General features: G+C 49.7%; 1 protein-coding gene across 2 annotated transcripts in view; it reads left to right on the forward strand.

The window, feature by feature from the left end:
* MSN (moesin) overlaps positions 1 to 23,544 on the forward strand; it is a 99,584-nt gene that overhangs the window by 70,169 nt on the left and 5,871 nt on the right. For both annotated transcript variants that reach the window (XM_072626104.1, XM_072626103.1), the window contains 9 exons: positions 1,476 to 1,559; positions 14,308 to 14,403; positions 15,372 to 15,646; positions 15,815 to 15,898; positions 16,705 to 16,851; positions 17,379 to 17,475; positions 19,968 to 20,131; positions 22,693 to 22,823; positions 23,166 to 23,326. In XM_072626104.1, coding sequence (XP_072482205.1) covers positions 1,476 to 1,559; positions 14,308 to 14,403; positions 15,372 to 15,646; positions 15,815 to 15,898; positions 16,705 to 16,851; positions 17,379 to 17,475; positions 19,968 to 20,131; positions 22,693 to 22,823; positions 23,166 to 23,326 — 1,239 coding nt within the window. The remainder of the gene's footprint in view (positions 1 to 1,475; positions 1,560 to 14,307; positions 14,404 to 15,371; positions 15,647 to 15,814; positions 15,899 to 16,704; positions 16,852 to 17,378; positions 17,476 to 19,967; positions 20,132 to 22,692; positions 22,824 to 23,165; positions 23,327 to 23,544) is intronic.

Genomic DNA, 23,544 nt, shown 5'->3' on the forward strand with positions numbered 1-23,544 from the left:
AGGTCAAAATTCAGCTGGGAGTGTTGCACCTTCCCCCTTCTTTTAAGAGTGGGTTGTGCTGTTAGATTAAGCTACCCAGAACTTGTCTCAGAGGTCCAGAAGATTCTAGGGTAGGAATTCCTACCTCAGGGCCCATGGACTCCTAAGGAGCCTAGGGATAGATTTCAGGGACTTGGTGAACTTAGGCAGAGAGAGAGATAGCATGTGTTTTTTTTTCACTTACCTCCAACTGAAACTTGGCATTTCCTTCAAATATTTAGAAACCTGATTCCAAGAAGGGGTCTGTCAACTTCACCAGTCTGCCCAAGGGGGCCATGACACAAAAAAAGGGCCCAGAACCCCAGTGTGGGGGAAAACAGCTTGGAGAGGGAAGATGGGAAACCCAATTGGTAGAAGCTCAAGATAGGCCCCCTAAATCCATGCGGTAGAATTCCCCCTCCCCATAAATTCCCTGATAGACACTCCCTGGGTGTGGAATCGGGAGAACCCAGATTCGAATTCTGCCTCCGATGCTAGCTATGTGACCTTGGGCAGGTCATTTAGCTTTTCTGAGCCCAGTTCTTCATCTGTAAAAATAAGGGCTTTGGACTCAGTGATCTCATTTCTAAAACTACAATTCTTTGATCTATATAGAGGAGGAAATAGTACCCAAAGAAAAGATTCCTGACCAACATTTAAATCAAGATTTTTTTCAGCCACCAAGCATAGGAATTAGAGAAGGGAGTCCAACTTTTTCATTTTACGAATGGGGATACTGAGATCTAGAGAGAAGAAGCCGTTTGTCCCTAGGATGGGTAGCAGACCTGGGCTTTGGGCCTAGGTATCTCAGTATCTTCAGAGTTGGAACAGGCTTGGGTGGCCAGAAGGTCAGACCCATACTTGAATCCCCTCCATGATGTAGCCCAGTTTAGTCATCTAGCCTTTGCTTGGAAAATTCCAGTTGTCTTGGTGATTTTGATTTTCTGGATAATGGAGGCACAGCTCGATGACAGTTTTTCTGAATGAGATCTGGGGAGGAGGGTGGAGCTGCAATGTGATACAGAAGCTCTTGGGAGGTGGCAGCAGAGGCATGGCATCTGGTGACATCAGGACTTCTTGCAGCCATGGATAAGCTGGAGAGTATCCAGCAGAGGGCATTTGGGATGGGAAAGGTCTTCATTTCATGCTCACAGGGATGGATTAGTTAAAGGAGTTTGGGTTGGGCTGTCTGGAGGAGAGGTGCCTTGAGAGTGGGGGATGTTCAAAGGTTTCTGACATAGGAGAGGGATTACACTTGCTCTGTTGGGCCTCAGAGGACTTGGGTCAGGAGCCAATGCAGAGAAGTTTTGTTACTGTTTAATGTCATCTTTATTTCCATAATTAGAATCATTATGTATTTTGCTCTTGGGGTTCTGTGCTCTGCCCACGTCATACAAAGGCAGACCCTTTCCCGCAGCCAGACTAACCACCCACTCTGTGCGTGTGTCTTGTTGCAGATCAGCGTTCGGGTGACCACCATGGATGCCGAGTTGGAGTTTGCCATCCAACCGAACACCACTGGAAAGCAACTCTTCGACCAGGTGAGCAGTTTGTCCCTGTCCTTCTAAGGTTTCAAACCCTTCCTCTTGAGTGGACCCTGGGATGGTGTAGCTTTGGGCCATCTGGTGTGGGTATGAACCAGCAATGTTCTCTCCTCTTTGGTTCCATATTCCCCACTGCCACCTTGCCTGAAATTAGCCAGAGCCTGGGCTTTGAGGATAAAGAGCCAGAGAGGGCCTGAGAAATCTTGTCCAGCCCCCCCCTCCCCCCCTCATTTTATACTCAAGGCAATTTGAAAAATAGCATGTAGCAGAGCTAGCCCTGGGCAAAATGGAGGGACCCTTCCTGAACACTTGGGGCCCATTCTCCCTGCTAGAAGATGGGATCTGAGCATTTGATTTGCTTGTGGATTTTGTTGTGTATGTTTTTGTATAAGCTTTAAAATGTTTTATTGATGCTTCCCCTCCCCCCACCCCCCCATACTTCCCACTAACCATAACCAACCCACTTTAACCTATGGCATCCTCCCTTATAACAAAGAGAAACAAAATTTAGCAAAACTGAGTCCTGGCAGAATTCTAGAATGGGTTATTAGTGAATGTCTGGAAAAGGGAGCAGTGATTACAAAGAGCCAGCTTGACTTAAGTCATTTTGCCTCCCTGGGCTTCAGTTTCTCTTTCTGTAAAATGAAAGGATTAGACTATCTGATCCTTGAGTTTCCTTCCAGTTCTAGAGCTAGGATCTATGACAGACAGTCCACTGTACTACTAACTACAAATGTGACCTTTGGTAAGTCACTTCTCTTTGGGTCTTGGTTTATTCCTCTATGGGTAGCTAGGTGGTGTAGTAGTAGATAGAGTGCCAGGCCTCGAGTCAGGAAGACTCCACTTCCTGAGATCCAGTCTCGCCTCAGACACTTACTAGCTGTGTGAACCTGGGCAAGTCACTTCCCTTCTTTCTGCCTCAGTTTCCTTCTTTGTAAAATGAGCTGGAGAAGGAAATGGCAAACTCCTTTCCCAAGAAAACCTTCCCATTTTAGATTCTGTAAACTTGCACCATTTGGGTGAGTGAGCCCCTGGAAGCAGGAAGGCTGGCTAAACCTTTTGACAAACCCTCTTGCCATACCCAACTGACCTCATTTCCTGGAACAGTAAAGCTGAGGGACTGCTAGAGATGAAGATTGCCTCAATTTAAGGGAAGCTTGTCATAAAATCTCTCATACAGTTATGGAAAAGTCAAGCGAGGTCAAACTACAAAAGAGTTCCCTTTCAATGACTTTGGAACTGGTCAAATGACCTGAGTCAGTGTGCTCATTAACAGTCCAGAATCAGCTCGGAAGAAGGTCCCCAGCAAAGTGCCCAAGGGAAGTTGGCTGTGCCCTGTGGGACTGAACATTGGGGAAAGACCCAGGCGGCATCCTCCTCTGCTTTGCAGATGATGTCAGTTTGGGAGGGATGGCCAGCAGAAAGGCATGAGCCCAGTCTGATAAGGTGAAACTCACTAGAGGTTAATGGAAAGTCTTACACTTGGGTTCAAGAAATCAACAGGAACAGAGAAGGCATGCAACAGATTGTCTGAAAAAGATCAGGGGATTACAGTGGTCTGCAAGCTCAGTGGGAGTCAGTGGTAGAAGGTGGCAGTCCTGAGAGTTCATTCAGTCTTGGACTATATTGAGAGACATAGCCTCCAGAAATAGGGAGGCAATCTTTAGTCAACTAGGGGAGGGTTGTGTTCTGGACTCCATCCTCTCTCTGCCTGGAGAAAGAATAGCCCGAGGGTGGGGGAGACTCCATTTGAAGACTGGCAGAGGGAACTGGAGACCTGGCAGAAGGAACTGAAGATGTTTAGAAGAGGAGCCTCTAGGGGGGATGGGCAGGGTGCCTTGGAAGAGCCCTGACCTAAGAAGAAGAGTGGTCTGGTTCTCTTTGGCCTCACAAGGCAGAAGCAGAGAAATGCCTGGAAATCACAGAGGTCGATTTTGGCCCAGTGTCAGGAGTTTCTAACAATCCCCAGCTGTTGAAGTGTGAGAAGGCTGAAGATGAAGGTATCCCAGGCACCCTGCCTCAGGGCACCCACACCGGCATACTTATTTTCTTAGCGAAAGTTTAGTAGAGGAGACTTGGATTTTATTTTTTAATGAAATAATATTTATTTATTAATAAATCTTATACTGAACATCGCCCCAACCAACTGAACTTTGTTTATTAATTTATTGGGGGCAGACCTGCAGTTTCATTGGAAGAAGGAATGCCCAACTAGGGAACTCTACCAAAGTAGATCTGTACCTGCTAGGGAACTGCCTGGACTACTGAGAAATCAAGTGACTTGGCCAGGGTCACACAGCCAGAATGGCAGGTTTTGAACCCAGCTCTCTCTCCTTGACTCTGAGGCTAATCTTTTAGCTACTTACCCAAGCTACTTTTCCATTTAATTTGAAGGCATAAAGTATCATAACTTTTTGTTTATTTTTCTAATTTATCTATTTTTTTTGTTCAGCCTTTAAAAAAATAAGTATCCTAACTTTTCAGCTCTTTGGGTTCTGTTTCCCCTGCCCCATTTCTAATTTGGACTATCCCTAACTCAGACCTGGAGGATCAGAGGATTTGAGGATGTAGAGCTGGAAGAGACCTTAGATATAACCTGGTTTGACTCAAATTTTACAGAGGAGGAAACTGAGGCCCAGAGAAGGGAGTGTTCAGAATTGCCCACATGGGCAGATTCAGTAGAACTGAGTTTTAAATCCAGGCCCTTTGACTTTGAGGTCATTTGAATATTTCTACTAGCTCTTATAAAGCAGAACTGTGTCTTGGAGGTCTCCCAGCAGCCTTCACTACTTAATTCACTACTCAGGGACCTGTTCTCCTCTGGTAGGGGACAAGGAAGATGGCTGACCCAGGTGAGTCTGCCCAGTCCACAGTAAGCCTGGCATCAGGGGCCTAGACGTAGGACTGGGTAAGATCTCTCAACAGGATGCCTTTTCTGGGCCTATCCTCAGGCCCAATGGAAGCAGCAGGCCTCTGGTGGCCAGCTCAAGAAAGGGCTCATGGCCTCAGACTACATTCCAGTGGGCAGGAGAAGGGGAGGTGTCAGCCTGTTCTCAGCTAGGATCCCCAGTCCGTGCGGGGGCTGGAGGCTAGCCCTTGTCCAAGTGATGACAATTCCTTGCCTGTGACAGTGGGTGCTTTGTCATCAGACACTGGCAGGGAGAGTGAGGAAGACGTGGACGGGGGCCCAGGGCAGAATTAGTCCAGAAACAATGAAGGGTCTTAACTTGGAGCCTTCTCTCTTCCTCCTCTCTCCACCCTCCCTCTACTATGATGCTACTAGGGCCCTGGAGTCCCAAGTGGGCTTTGTTTCTGAGAAGGGTGTGGCTTAGTGGAAAGCCCAGAGGTTAGCGACTGCCCAGCCTCAACTCCCCAGACACCCCAGATGTTAGCCTTATCTCTCCATTCATCCTTCCAAATGGAGCTGGCTCTGCTGGGGCCTGGTGCTCTCACAGGGCAGTAGGACCACTCCAGAGACAGCCAGAGTTAGGAGACAAATACCCGCTTCCTGGGTCTTCCAGACTCCCATGGTACAGACCTGGCAGGCACCCCAGAGGCCCAGGAAGGGGAAGGGAAGGACCCAGGACCATGCAGCTAGCTGGGCTCTTCCAAGACCCACTGTGCTGGCATGCTCCTCCCTTTGAGGGCCTGATAAGTTAACAGATATGAAGGTATTTGAAATCAGTCATTAAAAATTATTTTTTTAATTGACAAAAGCAATCAAGCAACACAATCTTATTTAAATGAACTGCAAGAGCAAACAGACAAACAAAAAATGAATTTGTTCTGTGACCCCTTCCAAGTTGGTCTGACATTGACTTCTTGGCATCCCTTCCCTCTCCCCTTCTCCCTCCTTCCCCCTCCCTCCCCCTCCCAGTCCCAATTGGCACCTCTCCCTGTGTGTCTGGGAGCATTTTGTAAACTGACTAGAGGCTGGCCTGGCGATGCCCCTCCTACCACTATGGGCAGCCCTTTCGGGTCTAATGGCTCCCTTCTCCCTGGGCTTCAGACTTTACAAAGTACTTTGTGCCTCGATGGCGCTGCAAGAGCATCGCATTCACCCATAGTCAGTGAGTTGGTGGTAGAGTGGAAACAATCCCGGGTTGGAGTCCTGGCTTCGACATCTGTGGGGGTTCATGGGATTTTGAACCAGGTGGGGCCTTAGTTCATTTGGCCTTTCCTCCTTATTTCATCAAGAAGAACATGGAGCCTTTGGGGAGAGGGGGAGGACCTGTTATTTGTGTTGCTTCCCTTCCCTGGTCTCAGTTTCCTTAATCTTTAAAATGAGGGGATTGGACCAGACCTCAAAGGTCTGTTCGAGCTCTAAATCTTGTGCTCATATGATGAAGTGGGAAATAAGACATCTTCCATCTGTCAAGCCCCTGGCGAGCTTGGGACCTGGAATGGAAAGGGCTGCCCAGCCAGCTGCTGTGTGGAGGTGTTGACAGGCAGTGGGTCCTTCCTGGATCCCAGCAACTGTCTGGACAATGACCAGAACAGGAAACAGAACAGAGGAAGGGCCCTGCTTGGCACTAGCAGTTTAAATAACAGCAGCAGTGGAAGGCCAGGCCAGACTGTGGGCCTAGGGGACAAGGGCCTTCGTGCTGTTGGCCTTAGGAGTGCCCTAGCTGGAGACCAGACAGAAACTTCCTTGCATGGGTCACTTAGATATGTGCCTACAGCCCCCTGCTCCCCTAGCGGGACAGCTCTTATATTAGGAGGGCCTCTTGGCATGGTCCACCCCTCTCCAAAGCCTTTAAGGTCTCAACCTCTCCCAATCTCTTTATGCTCAGCTAAAGTCTCTTAGTTGGGCCTGCAGTGGGAACCTGCCACCAGCCTCACTGTAGGTCAGGAATTGTGGAGATTATGAAATAGCTGGAGAGAAAGGGAAGGCCTTGGGGGTGGGGGGCTATCCCTGGTAACCAAGGGCGTTCTCTGGAGTTGCTGGAGTGAAGGGGACTTGAGTCTTAGCAACATAAATCAAGGCCTTTGATCTAAGCCTCCTTTTTCTGGTTGGAAATCATCTTCCTTCTAGCAGCAGCCCTTGTGTACCACCCAGAGAGAACCCTGAACCCCAAGTCTGGGCTGGGGATGTACAATGGGGAAGAAGATCCAGTTCTTCTGGGTGGCACTGTCTACCTTGTCCTGGGGCAGGGCGGGGATTGTGCATCAAGAGCTTGGGTAGATGCCATCAGCCTCCCATTTCCTTCCCACTTTGTTGAATCCATTGTCCTCCTGGTAGCCCTGGCTTAGCTCATGTCAACTTCAGATAAGGGCTTCACTCCAGTCCTGGGCCCTGGGCCTTGGGCCCTCTGGACCTCAGGCCCTTACTCGGGGCTCCTTGGAGCATTGCTCTGTGCTTTTTCCTTTTTGGAAGAACCAAAGACCTGGCTTAGAATCCTAGCGCTAGTACTTGGGAGACTTGTGACCCTGGGCACATCACTTTCCAGGGAATTCCAGGGAATTGGACTAGGCCTAAGTAGGATTTAGGGCTGCAGGGGGCCTTAGGAATTATCCAGACTTAGTGGATGGTTCAGCAAGCGATTCGAGGCCTTGGGTCCTCTTTCTTGATCTTCCCAGAGCTTTTTTGGCTCTCGGGGTTCAGAGAGATGCCATACCTCATCCCTAATTATCATCTTCCTTTCTACTGATGGCATCACAGCTGGGCTAAGTCCTCAGTAAAATGAGGGATTGGTGGCGATGATCTAAGGTCCCTTCCAAATCTAAAGCCTAGAATTCTCTAGATGGCCTGCTCTGGCCTGTGTTCTCTCCCCACCTCCCCCTGTCCCAGGCTCAGCATTCTCCCAGCCACAAGAGTGCTTTTTTAGGGTTTGTTTATATGTGACAAGAGAATACGCAAACTCAGAAGTTATACTTCAGCGTAAGAGGCAAAGTTACTCCTGAAAATTGTTGTTGAGGTGTTTCAGTTGTGTCTGAGTCATCATGACCCCATTTGGGGCTTTCTTGGCAAAGACACTGGAGCGGTTTACCATTTCCTTCTCTAGCTCATTTTACAGATAAGGAAACGGAGGCAAACAAGGTGAAGTAACTTGCCCAGGGTCACACATCTAGGAAGTGTCTGAGGCCAGATTTAAACTCAGGAAGAAGAGTCTTCCTGACTCCAGGCCTGGTGCTCTCTCTACCTAATATGGCAAATCCAAGAAAACCACCTTAGCCCTAATTGTCGATCATTGACTTTGGAACTGTTCCCACTAACTCTAAAGCATTCAGGGTCCCAAAAGAGAATTGAGTTTTCTATCTCAGAACTTCTGCCCTCTAAAACCAACCAGCCAGCCAAAGCTTCAAGCAAGTCAGGAACCCCTTGGGATACACCTGGGCACTCATTAGCTGAGAGTGAGCCTGAGGTTGTCCAATGAACCAATCCAAAACACAGCCTAGTTTACATGGTGGTTATCTGATGTAAATAGAGTATCCTGCCCACCTGACCCCAGACTGTCCAATTGGGCTCCTTCCCTGGCCAGGTGACAGTGTTCTCATCCTCTCAAAGGCCTTTGCCACATATGTGCAGACAAGTAAGCTTATAGAAATGGCCTTTTCCAGTGGGATGGGTAGGTCAGGCCACTAGGATCCTCATAGCTGAAAGGGACCTCCATGTTCATCTGATCTATCCTGCTTCCCAAACCCAGGTGTTTTATAGATGAGGAAAGTGATATCCCAAGTCACATAGTCAGGATTGTGTCTTCAATGCTCTGATCCCATGCTGCTTGGGAAGAGAATTCCTTCCCCATGGAGCTCTTCTGATCATGAGGTTGGACATGCGATTGTCTCAGCCACCTCATGGGTATCCTGGTGAAACCAGGGGGCTGTGTGGCCAGAGGGCCTGTTTCTGTGAACAAGCACTGTGAGGAAGTAGAAAGAATATGAGATTTGGAATTAGGGGACCTGGGTTCGAGTTTTACTTTTGCTGCTTACATGAAGCATGTATGTATGTATAGAGTTAACTAGTTACCAGTGTCTGTCGTTTTATAATGAGGGGAGTGGTCTAGCTATCGAAGACATCTTCCCCTTTGTTTTCTCCCCCAAAGATCTCAGTTTACCTATCTCTAAAATGGAGATCTATTTCAAAAATGGCAGTCCTAGAAACTTGGTCAGCTGGACCATGCATGTATGACCAGGAATCCCTCCTAGGTCCTGCTGGACCAGAGGTTATCTTCAAAGGAGGAGGGAATCAATCTGCACCCATTTCTGAAGGATCTGCTCTGTGCCAAGCATGGCGGTTACAAACAGAAAAGTTTCTGCCCTCAAGTTGAGAGTCTGCTTGAGGGAGAAAATGTAGCATGTTCACATAAGTAAATACAGTCTATAACCAGATCAGTATCATGATACAGTGGGGTACACACAACTGGGAGTATTAGGTCATGACACTCAGGTTGAGTGAGGCAGAAGTGAGAAACAAGGAGCATCCCAGGTGAGGGGCACAGTTCAAAGTCCTGGAGGCAGGAAATGGAATGTCATGTATAGGAACCAGCTAGTAGGACACGTAGGCTGGAAGATAGAGTGTTTGAGGGAGAATAGCATGCAGGAAGCCTAGAAAGAGAGGCCAGATCATGAAGGACTTTTAAGTGTCAAAGTGAGGAGATGGTGACTTACCCAAGATCACTAGAGTTTCTTGAGCAGGACGGTGACATGGGATCCCCAGTTTAAGGCAAATCTCTTGAGCCAAGTGGAAGATGAATTCGAAAGGGAAGAGACTGGAAACAGAGAGACCAAATAGGAAGCTATTGAGATGGTTGAGGTGGGAGGTGATGAGGGCCCAGACCAGCGTGGTTGTGGTTTGGGTGGATTCTAGAGATTCTGGGTAGGTGGAATCATCAAGACTTGGCAACTAACTGGATGGAGAGAGAAGTGAGAGTTAACAAATGAGATGGACTCTGAGATGGAGTCCAGGATAACCCTTCTCCTGAGGTAGGCCACTCCTTTTTGGGTGGCTGGAATTGTTAGAAAGTCTACATTGTACAACCCAAGCAGTGGGACCCCCCCTGCCCTCTGAGGTAACAGCAACCAGGGAACAAAAGGGAGACCCCATCTTGATTCTTAGAGACATTCCTAGGCCCAGAGAGGACCCTAGGCTCCAGTTCCTTGTGGCCAGGAACAGAGTAAAGAGCGGCTAGCCCAGTCAAAGGGCAGTCCTTTGACTGAATCCAAACTTCACCAAACAAATCCCCTTAATAAAAGGATTTATTCTGTAAAATGTAGATTCAGTCAAAAGGCTGCACCCAAGGACCTAGAAAGCCACATGTAGCCTTGAGGCTATATGTTCCCCACCCCTGGCCTAGCCCTACCAGCTGGTTTCAGGAGGAGATCACCAACTTGGAGGTATAACCTGGTCTAGTACAACCCCTCAGTTGTCAGTTGGTCTGCGAGCATTTCTTGAGCACCTACTGTGTGCTGGGCTCCCAGTCAGTCTGCGTGCCTTTCTTAAGAACCTACTGTGTGTCAGGTTCTGACTCTGGTCCAACTGAGGAGAACAGTCTTGTCTGAATCATAACTTGGGTGAGTAGCAGGACTGCGTTTCACTGCAGGCCCCCGCTTCCCTTTCCAGATGGCCATAGCAAGGGTCCAGAAGCTAATCTCTCTAGGAAAGCTGAAAATGAGATTAGCCTTGTTCCCTCTTTGGAGCAGTATTTGTCCCTAGCTTGTTTTCCGCCAAAGCCTGAGGGTCGCTGGGAGGTGGGAAGGGAGGGAATGATGGCTAAGGCCCAGATTCCACATCTTTTCCATTTTCTCGTCCTGGGCCTAGAATTTGTGAAGAATACACTTGGCAAGCTTTGGAGACAGGGGCTGCTCTTTTTTCTGCTTCTCTTGGGGAATCTTCATGTCCTCTCTCCCCAAATACCAAGGCAGCTGGACATTTGGCTGAGAAATGGCCCCACTGGACCGAATGCCCCCTTACCCTCCCAAGTTCTCCCTGGCCTTTCCTTAAGTGAGGAATTCCCAAGAGCACCTGACTGGCCTCAAACCACAGGACCAGTGACTGCTCCATTTCTATCCCCTTTGGGGCCTGGTTCCTGGAAAGAATTCCCCCCTCCCCCATGCCCTGATTTCCAGCAGTCTGGGCTGTCAGCAAACCTCAACTGCCCTTAGACTGTGGGGGCCGACAGCCTTCTTGACACAATAGCTAGAACACTGGATTTGAAGTCCAAAAGGCCTGAATTCAAATCCCACCTCAGACACTTACTATTGTGTGACCCTGGGCACGGCAGTGAATGCAGTTTCCTCATCTGTAAAATGTGCATAATGTTAGCACCTGCCTTCCAATATTGTTGGGAGAATCCGAATGAGTTGGCAAGCAGATCTTGAATTGTATTATTAGGGTTTTTGGCTTTTTTTTTTTTCAGAGAAAACTGGGCTTTCTCCAACATGGCAGGCCAGGTAGAGGCAGCAGATCCTATCTGAGATACCCACAAGCCTCATCATTCCATTCAAGTGCCTTCACTTCCCCAGGCTTCAGTTCCCTCTCCTCCAAGATGCAGGGGTTGCCCTAGATGATCTCTCATGTACTTTCTGGATCTAGGTTCCTGTTTGTGACCTTGGAAGGAAAGAAAGAAAGGAAGGAAACAAATATTTCTTAAGTGCCTACTATGTGCAGGGAACTGCACTAGGCGTTTGACACATAGGTGCTATTGTTCCGATTTTATACTCGGACAAGTTCTTTGACTTTTCTCTACCTCAAGGGGTGGAGCCAAGATGGCAGAGTAGTAAGACCCACATATGCAGGCTCTCCCCACGCAGCCCATAAAATACCTGTACAGAGGAACTCTCAACAAATTTTGGAGCAACAGAAGTGGAGGACTTTTCTCTACCTCACTTCCCTGCCTTTGTAAATTGTTGTAAGGGTTAGACTAGCTGACCTCACAGGTTCCTTATGGCTTGAGATCCTAGATCTCCTGATTTCACCCATGGGACTGTTCCTCTGCCCCCTTCCCCCCCAAAAAAGACTAGCCTTCGTTGGGTTTTTTTTCTGAGTTAGACTTAGTTTGCAGGCACTAGCTTCCCTCTCAAGCCCTTGGGAACCCATTAGGTCTGGTAATTAGAGTTGCCCTGCTCCTTTTTGGGAGCCACCACCACCACCACCAAGCTAGGGTGTGGAATTTTTTTTTTTGGTCACTCTTAATAGATGAAAACACACAGTCACTCACCCTCTCTCTCTCTCTCTTGCCTCCAGTGCCCGATAGAGGGTCAGGGATCAGGCTCCATTGTAAACATTCCCTGGAAGCACTTGGCTTCTAGACCCAAGGACTGACCGGATTGCAGTTTGGATGCCCCCCCTTCCCTTTCTCTTCCCCCCTCCCCCATCAATGGCCCTCCTTCTGACCTGGCTCCTGGGTCCCAGGACAGCAAGAGAGAGGGGAGGGATGGGCCCAGTTCTATTTTGTCCCCTCGACTTCCCCAGAGCTCTTGTCCTTCCGTCCCTGATCTAATGATTAAAAGAAGGCGTTGATGCCCCTCTCCTCTTGCTGGAGTTGTCTGGGAGTAGGAATTCTCGTTCTATTGGTTTGTTTTGCTGAACTGTTCCTTGGTGTCTGGGAGGAATCAGGAGTCTGTATCCAGGGGGTGGGTTTTTAGGAGGAGGAAGTGGAGACAGGGACCTAAAGCAGAGAAAGGTTTAGAGACTGAGTTCAGCCTGGGGCCCACAGACACACGCACCCCCCACCCCCCCCCCACCCCCAATTTCAGAGCGTGTAAGAACCTGGATGGGAAAAAAAATTATGTCTTTACTTGATAGAGTCAGTTTTCTTTACAATCCAACGTATTTTTGTTTGTGCCTCTAAAAACATTCTGAAAAGAGGTCTGGATACTTCTGCCTGCCAAAAGAGAGTGGGCATGACACCATGAAGGTTAAGAACTGGTTTGGGGGGAAAACTGGCCAAGTCTGTGGCACTGCAGTTGGGATCAAGCCTACCCATAAGCCTGTGAGGCGCTGGGTGGAATGAGGCAGCTGGGAGGCTCCACAGGGTCTGGAGTCAGGAAGGCCTGAGTTTATATCTTAGCTGTGTGACCCTGGGCAAGTCACTTTACCTCTGCCTGCCTCAGTCTTCCCCTCTGTAAAATGGGGATCATAATAGCACTGACTTCCCAGGAGATCATATTTGTGAAGTGTTGAGCACATGCAGAAGAGATTAGATTTGCTCTGCTTGATCCCACAGGGGCACACTTAAAGATGATGTAGTGGGAAAAAGACTGACTTTGGAATCAGAAGTTGTGGGCCTGAATTGCAATTCTGTCCACTCATGACCTGCGTGGCAAACGATTTGACCCTTGTGGGCATCAGGTCTCAGGGACCAGACCCTTCAACCTGGGTCGCTTGACTGGAGTTCAGTGGTTTTCCCAGACCCCTCCTGGTGCAGATGAGGAAACTGAGGCCCAGAAAGGTTGAGTGACTTCCTCAGGGTCACACATAATGCCCTGGCCAGCACCCTTTCCGTTAGGCCCCATGCCACACTTCTAGTGTAGCTGCCCCGTAAGCCCTGGCCAGGGCAGGCCATCGGATTCCTCCTTGCGGCCAGGCTTCTTACCTGCTCCCCCGTATTCTTCGTGCTTGTATCCCTTCATTATGATGCTTATGAGCTCTCCCTGGGCCACTGCTGGGGAAGCCAGAGCTGGCTAAGTCACCTAGAGCAGGCCCCATTGCCATGGTGATGCCCAGGGTGAGAGAACAGAGCCCATTTGTCTCTGCCGGGGCTGCTTCATTGCCAGGGCTGCTCCATTGGCTCTGACACCCCCTTCCCAGCTCATGGAAAGGTCCAGGCTCTGAGCAACCACCCAACTGGAGTGGGAGCTGGCCCTGGGGAGGGAGCCAGGCAGGGAAAGGCTCCCTCGTGAGCTCATCTTTCTGGAGCATTTTCTTTGAGATTTATGGAGCATTGCATTGTTGTGGATGTAAGCAAATTGAACCTCCATTTTACAGATGGGAAGTTTGTTAGCAGGTAATAAGTAGCCAACAGAGCTCTGCCCTGTTTGGCCCATTCCTGGCCTTTTAGGATCTGGGTTCAAATCCTGTCTCTGGCACTTACTAGCTATCTGATCTTAAGCATGTCATTTCCCTTCCCTGGGCCTCAGTGTCCCACTCTGTAAAATGACAGGGTAGAATTAGCTGGCCTCTGGGGTTCCTTCCAGGTCTAGACCTAGGATCTTCTCTGTGACCTTGGATGAGTCCCTTCCCATCCCTGGACCTCAGATCTCTGCTTCTAGTTGCTGATGGGATCTGAGACTAACCCTGTGGCCTCCCATGGGAGGTAGCAAGAACTAGCTTGGGCATCCCTGGCTAGCTTGATTTGGGATGGCCACTTTGGCTCTCTAACCCTCTGGGGCCTCAGTTTCCTCATCTGCAAACATATACATTGTGATCTATGTTATCAGCCACCAGGCCAGAGAACCTTTGTATCTCCAGTTTTCCTTTTGTGACATTCCTTCCCACTGTGTGAGGGAGGGAGGGCAAATGTGGTTAATCCCCATTTTAGCAGAGGAAACTTGTTCAGAGAGTTCATGACTTGCCCAAGGTCACATAGCTTAATACGTGGCAGCAAGGGGATTTGAACCCAATCTTCCTGACTATCCAAGTTGTGTGCTCCACTGTGCACTATCCACCTCCTTCCTATGCCCATGCTATGGAATCCTCAAGGATCTGGGGCAGCAGGTTTAGTGCCTCCCTTCGATTCCTCACCATTTCCTGTCGTAGGAACGACACAAGAACAAATAATGGTATTTCCCTGCTCCCCCCCAGGTTGTGAAGACCATTGGCCTGAGAGAGGTCTGGTTCTTTGGCCTGCAGTACCAAGATACAAAGGGTTTCTCCACATGGCTGAAACTCAATAAAAAGGTAAGTGCTTAGACCAAGGGTGGATTTATGTCCCAGAATGCGTGTGAGCGTGTTCAGGTATGAGCTTGCAGATTTGATGCTTTCTGAAGTCCTTTCCAGCTCTCACTTTCCTTGCTCTATGAGCTCTCCCAACTGGGATATTCTGTACCTGTCATGGCTTCCTGGCATGGCTGAAGAGAGGCTCCAGGAGACACATTTCTTGCCTTTTCATTCCCCTCTGAGCATGAAGAGGGAGGCCCTGAATGTAGCCCTCGAAGGGCCTGCCTTCCTTTCTCTGGGGTAAGCATTCACAGCTGGGACCTAGAGTCGCTGCCACCCAGCTTGGAGAACTGGCAGGCCGAGCGATTGAGGACTCGTCTATCTGAAGCTGAGCCACCCAAAGCACCTACAGAGCTGGGAAGCAGGATGATCAGGGGCACCAGACCCTGAGTCTGGGCCTGCTCTTGACTGAGAAAATCCTGGTCTGCTCTTAAGTGCGGTGGATAAGGGACTCAGGAAGGACTTTCTGATTGGAAGGGTCTGGATCACAGAATTACATGCCCCCAGGAGGGGACATTGCCTCATTCCTATCTGGTACCATCTTTTTTGAAATGACTGAGTGGCCTTTGATCACCTTTTCTTTCATTCCTTTTGTTTTAGTTTTACATCAATCATTTCTCAACATCCACTCCCTTGTGCATTTAAGCAAAATTGCCTGAAAGGCAGCAGTGTCTGGCAGAGTATGCACCATTCTGTACCCATGGTTCCCCCCTCTATGCTAAGAGGGATGTGCATTTCACCCTGGCTTCCGTAGAAGCAGTCTTGTGTAATTGATCAGTGCCTGTCACGTAGGTACATGGACTTGTCTTGGTTCTTCTGTCTTTGCTTTGCATCACTTCGCATGAGTCTGCTCAGGCCTCTTTCAGCATCCCAAGACAAAGGTGACTCCAGAGAGGGCCTTTTTCCTAAGCTCGTTTCCCCGATCTTAGGTGACGGCCCAGGATGTGCGGAAGGAGAGCCCCCTGCTCTTCAAATTCCGGGCCAAGTTTTACCCTGAGGACGTGTCCGAGGAACTTATTCAGGACATCACCCAGCGCCTCTTCTTCCTGCAAGTGAAGGAGGGCATCCTTAATGATGACATCTACTGCCCTCCAGAGACTGCCGTCTTGCTGGCCTCCTACGCAGTCCAGTCCAAGTATGGTGATTTCAACAAGGAGGTGCACAAGGCCGGCTACTTGGCTGGGGACAAGCTGCTGCCCCAGAGGTATGACCAGAAGGGTCAGGAGGGGGCACTGTTACTTGCTTAAGCCTCACTTTACCCCCCTGTAAAATGGAGAGAAAATCTCCCCAAGCGGGCACGGGGAAACGCCTCCATGCTATAGATGGACATCCATCTGGGCCTTAATGTTGTAACTCTTGGCTTTCTTTGTAGAGTCTTGGAGCAGCACAAGCTGAATAAGGACCAGTGGGAAGAGAGGATCCAGGTGTGGCATGAGGAGCACCGAGGCATGCTGAGGTGAGGCAGCCAGCCCTGCCCTCTGGCCACCCTCACGCCTGGCCCAAGCGGCTTGGCCCAGTCATGTTTGTTTTAATACCCTATGTGTGAAATTTACTGTGCTGGGCACTGGTGGAGGGCCTTGTCTTCAGGGAACCTCTAGTCTAGTAAGGGCAGAAGATAGAAGCAGATGGCTCAGTTAGCCATTCAAACATTAATTAAGCATCTCCTGTGTGCCAGGCAGAAGAGAGTCCCTGCCTTCAGGGACCTTCCAGTCTAATAATAGCAGCGATCCAGAATAAGACAAGATCCTAAGTCCCTCAGGGAGATTCAGGGAAAGTGCACCAAGAAATCTGGGGAGGGGTGATGGCCAACAGAGAGGATCAGGGGAAGGTTTTGAGGGCTGATGCTAGAGATTCAATGAAAAGGGGGGAAGCAGTGGGAAATCTGGAGCTGAAAGGTGCCAGTTGGATTCCTAAATGTGTAGGGAGCCGTGTGGGTAAAGGCAGGTGGGTGTTTAGAGGAAAGTGAGGGGCCATGTATGTTTGGCAGATGTACAGATTGTGTGTAATGGAAGTAATATGAGTGAGAAGGGGAGGGTGTGACCAGGTAGTAGAAGGCCCTGAATGCTAGACAAGAGTTTGACTTTTGCCCTGTGAGACTACCTGAGCGTACCATACTGTGACAGATGCAGGTCTATGGGGAAGGAGGTTTCTTCTGACATGCGGTGTGAATGATGGGTGAGAGTGGCCTGGGAGAAGAGGGGGAAAGGACACTTAAATGACTTCGGTGGTCCCAGCATGCGTGTGCATCCTTTTGGCTTTCAGGGAAGATGCTGTTCTGGAATATTTGAAGATAGCTCAGGACCTGGAGATGTACGGAGTGAATTACTTCAGCATCAAGAACAAGAAGGGTTCTGAGCTGTGGCTGGGTGTGGATGCCCTGGGACTCAACATCTATGAACAGAACGACAGGTGAGAGAGGCCCAGGCCTGTTTCTCCTGTCCCCTCCAGCTGCTCAGTGGGGCCCTCTATGGAGGCAGGGATGTCATTGTGTCCATCCCCCTGCCTCTAGGCAGGAGTATACCTTGGGCCAACATCCACTTGATGTCCAGGCCAGGAGACAATATAACTGTCATCAGCTGGAAGCATTATTGGCCAGATTTATTCCACTTCCCCTGATTTCCACAATAATCCTGTGGAGATTTGGATCTTTTTTCGAGTTTCTTCTCTCCTCCCCTCTGCCCTTCCTGCCACACCCATAAAAAGTAGGGGCTAAGGAGTGTGGTTCCTTTAACCTTTGCTCTGTCACAGGAACTGTTGGGGGGATTTTGCTCCACCCTGACAAAGAAGAGGGCCTGCTGGGCTTGGTTGGGACCAGAAGATCTGAGTTCGAGCCCTGGCAGACCTCTGCCTTCCTCCTGAGGCTTTTGGGTGGAGAGCACTTGCTAAGCCAGGGCTGAGGACCCCTCTGTCCTGATCTTCTCTGTTTCCTCCTCTAGGCTGACTCCCAAGATTGGCTTCCCCTGGAGCGAAATCAGAAACATCTCATTCAATGATAAGAAATTTGTCATCAAGCCAATCGACAAGAAAGCTCCGGTGAGTGACCTTTGGCCCCCTAGCCAGGATCCAGGCCTGCTCGGCCCCAGGATGACAAGTCAGTGACAAAAACCAGTGGCATGACTAGATTTTTTTAAACTATCCCTTTAGGGAGTAAAGAACAGAGAGGGAATTTGGGGTGGGGGAAGGGGAGGGTAAATGAAAAAGTTTGTATGACTAGGAGGAGGGCAGCAGGCAAGATGATAGAGTAGAAAGAATATTTGATACGTAATCAGAAGCCCTGAGTTTGACTCCAGGCTTTCGTGGTCTTGGGGGACCTTGAGTAAGCCACTTAGATTTTGTGAACCTCAATTTCTCCCTCTAAAAATGAGGTTTCTTCCATCTTTGTGTGGGACTTTGGGTAAGTCTCTTCCTCTCCATAGGCCTCAGCGTCCTTCTCTGTAAAAGGTGAAGGCATTGAGCCAGCTGCCCAAGGGGTCCATCCCTCTCCTTATAACTCTTTTGTGTTATGTCCTATAATTCTAAGCCTAGCCACCTCACCAGCCAGTCAGACATCTGTAGCCATGAGCAGCCCAGATTTAGGAGAGTTGGCTCTTAGAGGCTTGGCTCTTGAACACAGAGGTGGCCATAGGGCCAGCAGGCAGAAGAGGGTATGGCTGCTCAGCCTCTTGATGGCCTCTCTCCCATCCTAGAGCAGTCAAATCCCGTCTCTCAGTGAGACGGGATCTTAGACTTGCCTATTTGGAAGTGTTGCTAGACAGAGACCCTAGCCATGCCAAGGTGTCCCTTTTGCCACCCACCCAGTGAGGATCCATCTGGCCTTCCCCTCACTGCCCCCAGTGAGGGGGCCCTGAGTCCTTGGACCGTGGCCTGTTGTTGTTCTAGCTGGGCCTGCCTTGACATTGGCTTTTTTCTCTTTTTGGCCCAGCCCGAGGTGTCTTCATCAGTCTAAGCAGCTCCCTCTCCCAGTGCACGTGTGCCAATAGGCTACCCTCCTGCCATTTCTGTTCTTAGAATGCTGCTGCCTAGGACTATGCGGTGGTGCTTGTCCCAGCTGAGGCACCAGCTCCCACTGACTCCACGCTTGGGCTTTTCTCTCGCTCTGCCCAGCAGCTTCTCTTTATCCACCAGGCATTATTTTCATGGGTTTTTTGAACTGAAAACTTTACTTGATGCTTTTTCTGGTTTTATACTATTTATAAAAGTAATTTCCCAATATAATCCCCACAGCTCTATAAAGCATCCTCTTGGAACAAAAAAAGGCAACCCAACAAACAGGTTGACTATATTGGGCAGGGTACACAACACTCGATGCCCCTGGCACCCTGCCTCTCACTCCCCCCCACCCTGGGAAGCATGACTACTTCTGTGTCCTCCATGACCAAGAATGGGCTGTGGGCTCAGCTGCCTTTATCACAGGCGGTGGATGTGCTCACTTTAATCCCAATGAGTCTTCCCTTCCTCCAAATTCTTTGCATTTGTCACTTTCTTACGGTGGAATTCTATTTCATTTCATTCAAATGACACATTTTGTTCAACTGATGGATGCCCATTGGTTTTCCAGTTCTGTGCTATGATAAAAGAAAAATGATTGTGAAGATTTTGGTTTGGGGGGGGGGGTGACAGGTCATGCTGCTGAGTCACTGTTCTTGCAGCCCATTAAGACCCCTAGATCTTCTTCCTCACCAACTGCTATCTAACCATGTTTCTTCTGTGCTTGAAATGGGTTGGTTTTAGAACCCAAACCCAGGACTTGCTCATCAGCATGGGTTTTGGAACCAGTCTTCATCCAGTTCATTAGCTATCCCTCCTCATCTTAGGTCACCTGACCCGACGTGATAAGCACATTATCTGTTTTTAAAGAAATGAAACATGTATATCCACATTTTCGTAAAAGCAGATTCCAGAGTGTCACCTGTAATGCTAAGCCCCAAGCATTAGCATGCCAACTGCCTTGGTGTAAATGCCAGGCCTTAAAGACAGAGACCTCTGTGATGCCAAGGCTGATTAGAGCTCATGGCTTTTCCCTGCTCTTCAGTTTACAATGCATTTACAATCTTTGGCTCACGAATTGAGCAATTGTGAGCATTGTGAGAGCCAGCCTTGGAGCCAGGAAGTCCTGCCTCAGACACGTAATTAAAGGGCTATAAGACCCTGGGAAAGTCACCTAACCTTCTGGTACCTTGGACAACAGAGCAGGTGCTCACCTGTATTGGGGGACGGAGTTTCCAGTGACAGCAGAAGACTAGTCCTCCCCCATCCTTAACTGGACTCTTTTCTCACAACAGCCCAATGAGGTCCATAGACAGTAAAGGAAGCCACATATTCTAGATGGGGAAACTGAGTCGGGGGGAAGCCAAGTGACTCCTATCCAGGGGCATGTGGCTCACAAATGTCAGAGTCTGGCCTCAAGGCCAGGTCTTTACAATCCATGTTCAGGGTTGTTTTGTCACATCATGTCTGTTCTCAACCTTGGCCTCCTCGAGATCATTCTCCTTCTCTTACCTCCTCCCTCGCCTGCCAACCACCAGGACTTTGTCTTCTACGCCCCCCGTCTCCGCATCAACAAGCGCATCCTGGCACTGTGCATGGGGAACCACGAGCTGTACATGCGACGCCGCAAGCCAGACACTATTGAGGTGCAGCAGATGAAGGCCCAGGCTCGGGAGGAGAAACACCAGAAGCAGATGGAAAGGTGGGTGCCAGGCTTTGGGAGTGGGGTGGGACCAGGGGGAAACAGACATAGAATAAGACCTGGGTGGGAGGAGCCTGCCCAGGTGGGTGACTTCACTGGCAGTGCCCATACATGAGGAATGGACCTCCTGTGCAGGATGCCCAGGAAAATGGGACCCATAGAGGAAAGAAGTCACTTCTTGAACAAGAAGGGGCACAGAATATTGATTAAAGTACCTACTCCATGCTGGGGATGCAGTCCCTGCCCTGGAGAAGCTTACCTTCTCATGGGGGAGATGCCTCGGAATGAAGAGAGGCCAGGGTAAAAAGAGAGGGTCCGGGAAGACTCCGAACAGTCAGCTCACTGGTGGCACAGGCCTGATCCCAGTTCTCTGAGCAAGGCCTGGAAAGGACTTGGAGGAGGGGGAGAAGAGCAGTCTGGGGAGTTGGGGGAAAGGAGGCGGGGAGAGGGAGCTGCACAGTTCTCAGGAGAGGCGAGCATGGTGGAGGTGTGGCTTCCCACAGGAGGATAGAAAGGGGTCAGTTAGCCACATGTAATTTGGGGTGTTAGAATGCACTGGGGCAGAGGCGGGCACCATAGTGCACAGAGTACTTGCAATCAGGAAGCCCTGAGTTCAAATGTGGCCTCAGACACTAGCTACATGACCCTGGGCAAGTCACTTCACTCACTGTGTGCCTGCCTCAGTTTTCCCCAACTATACAATGGGGATAATAATGGTACCTATCTCCCCAGGTGGTTGTGAGGGATAATAAGGTAATGGTGGCAAAGAGCTTAACAGACCTTAAAGTGCTAGAGGAATGTCAGTCTTTGGGAGGCTTCCAGTTCCACCTAGTTCCCAGCACATAGTAGGTGCTTAACGAATGGTTATCGAGAAGCTGGCAAGCCAAGGTCTTCCTAGCTCCAAGCCCAGATACACAGGAAATAGCAGAGGCAGGCTTTGAACTCTATTTGAGGAACATAGATTGCTCATCATTAGCCCATTTCCCAGGCCCTCAAAGGAGATGAGTTAAACCAAACCAGCTGACAGACACCGTCCCCTGACAGTTTGCCCAGCAGTGTATACAACATTCCACTCCCATAGTCCCTCACCCCTCAGTGCCTGGCCGATGTCCAATGTTCTGAGGCCCTGCTGTGGGAACGATCCCTTGAGAATCCTCCCTTCTTTTCTAATCTTTAGCTTCTCTTTGTCCACACTGGCCCCTTCTCTGCTGCCAGCAAGCCTCACCAGGTTCCCCTCATCCTTAAACCTTCCCTTGACCCCACCATCATCAAGCCATCGTCCTAAAAGAAGCTGTTGGGGGCTATTGGCCACAGCCCACCCCTCCTCCTTTTTTGACCTCCTAGACAGGGGTGGATAACCTGCAGCCTTGAGGCCACATGTGGCCTTCTAGGTCCTCAAGTGTGGCCTTTTTATTGAGTCCAAGTTTGACAGAACAAATCCTTTTATGAAGAGGGTTTGTTCTTTGAAGTTGGGATTCAGTCAGAGGGCCACTCTTGAGGACCTAGAGGGAATTTATTCTCTGAAGTTGAGATTCAGTCAAAGGTCACACTTGAGGACCTAGAGTGCCACAGGTGGCCTTAAGGTTGCAGGTTCCCCACCCCTGCCCTAGAATCTGGCTTCCAATGCCACCACTCAGCTGAGACTGCCTTCCCTAATGTTGCCAGAGACATCTTTTTGCAATCAGGAGCACTTTCATTCTTCTCTTTGTAACCCCAGTGCCTAACACATAGTAGGTCCTTCATTGAATTGAACAAGGGAAAAGCAAGAACCAGGGAGAAATGACTTCTCCAGGGTCACATCATGACATCTGCTCCACTGCGTGTGTTTCACCAAAGAGCCTGGGGTGCTGAGTACCCTTAGCCTGAGTTATGCTCCAAGATTGAATGGGAGGCTGGCCAGGGGAGGACTGGATGGCCCCTTGTGCCTCATCTCTGCCTGTTCGAATCCCTCCTTTGGGGCTCACCTTAGGTAGCAGATCTGGGGAGGCTTCCCTGAGCTCAGTTTCTGGACTCACAGGCTCTGTGTTCAGATCCTACCTCTGCTATCACCTTTATGTCCATGGGGAGAATCATTTTACTTATATGGGTCTCAGTTTACCAAACTCTAAAATGAGGCAGTCAGACTAGATGGCCTCTGAGGTTCTTTCCAGTCCTAGATTTAAGAGCCTGTTGAGACCTTGGACAAGTCACTTCCCCTCCCTGGGCCTCAGTTTCCTCTTCTGTCAAATGAAGGAGTGGGGCTAGCTGGTCTCTGAGGTTCTTTCCAGCCCTCAATCTAGGAGCCTGTGGTTCCAGCTGAAAGTGTTTTGTCTGCATTTGCCCTATACTTGCCATATACTTATTTGGGAGAAGATATTCCTTGTGAACTTTGGCTCTTCCCCCTTGACCCTCCCTCCCCAGCTAAGCACAGTTGCTGTTTAATAGGTGTTTGTTGAACTAAATTGAAAGGACTCCCCAGCTGGGAGCCCCCTGGGTGGAGGCCCAGGGTAAACTGGAATTGCAGCAATCTCTTGGCCGGCCTAAATGTTGCTCTTTCCCATTTTGCTCTTCTGCCCTTCCAGGGCCCTCCTGGAGAATGAAAAGAAGAAGCGTGAGCTGGCTGAGAAGGAGAAGGAAAAGATCGAGAGGGAGAAGGAGGAGCTAATGGAGAAACTGAGACAGATTGAGGAACAGACGAAGAAGGCTCAGCTAGGTACCTAAGAGGCCTCTGAGATGAGGAGAGCCCCGGAGGCAGTGGGCATGGGACTCATGACCCCTTGTCCATTATCCCACTGTGATGGGCAAGGGCTTGAAGGGGAGAGAGTGGGTGGTGGTATGGAAAGGCTGAGAAAACTCCCAGCAAGGAGAATGGGCTACCTCCTCAGGTAGTGAGCTCCGCGCCACTGCCATCAAGGAGGAGGTCCTGGAGAAGAGACTGGCTGATCCGGTATGATTGGAGAATTTGGGGCTCCAGAAACGGGTGCAGGCATGGTGGGGGTGGCGGGGGGTGGGAAAGGGATGGCCTTCACCTCATCCTCTACCTTCTTTCATCCAGAACTGGAAGAGCAGACTCGGAAAGCTCTGGAGCTGGAAGAGGAGCGGAAGCGGGCCCAGGATGAGGCTGAAAAGCTGGCCAAGGAGCGGCAGGAGGCTGAGGAGGCTAAAGAGGCCCTGCTCCGGGCCTCTCGGGACCAAAAGAAGACCCAGGAGCAGCTGGTAAAGACCCAGGAGCAGTATGCTCATGAGGCTTTGTGTGAGTGGGAATGTGGATGTCTGTGTGCATGTGTGTGAGCAGGTATATGAGTATAAGTATGTGTGGGTGTCTGTGTGTAAGCTTGTATGTGTGAGTACATGTATGTGTGTAAGCTTGTATGTGTGAGTACATGTATGCATGTATGAGTGTGTGAGCATATGTATGTGAGCTTGTGTGTGAG

Source organism: Notamacropus eugenii, chromosome X, assembly GCF_028372415.1.
Source record: "Notamacropus eugenii isolate mMacEug1 chromosome X, mMacEug1.pri_v2, whole genome shotgun sequence".
NCBI lineage: Eukaryota > Metazoa > Chordata > Mammalia > Diprotodontia > Macropodidae > Notamacropus > Notamacropus eugenii.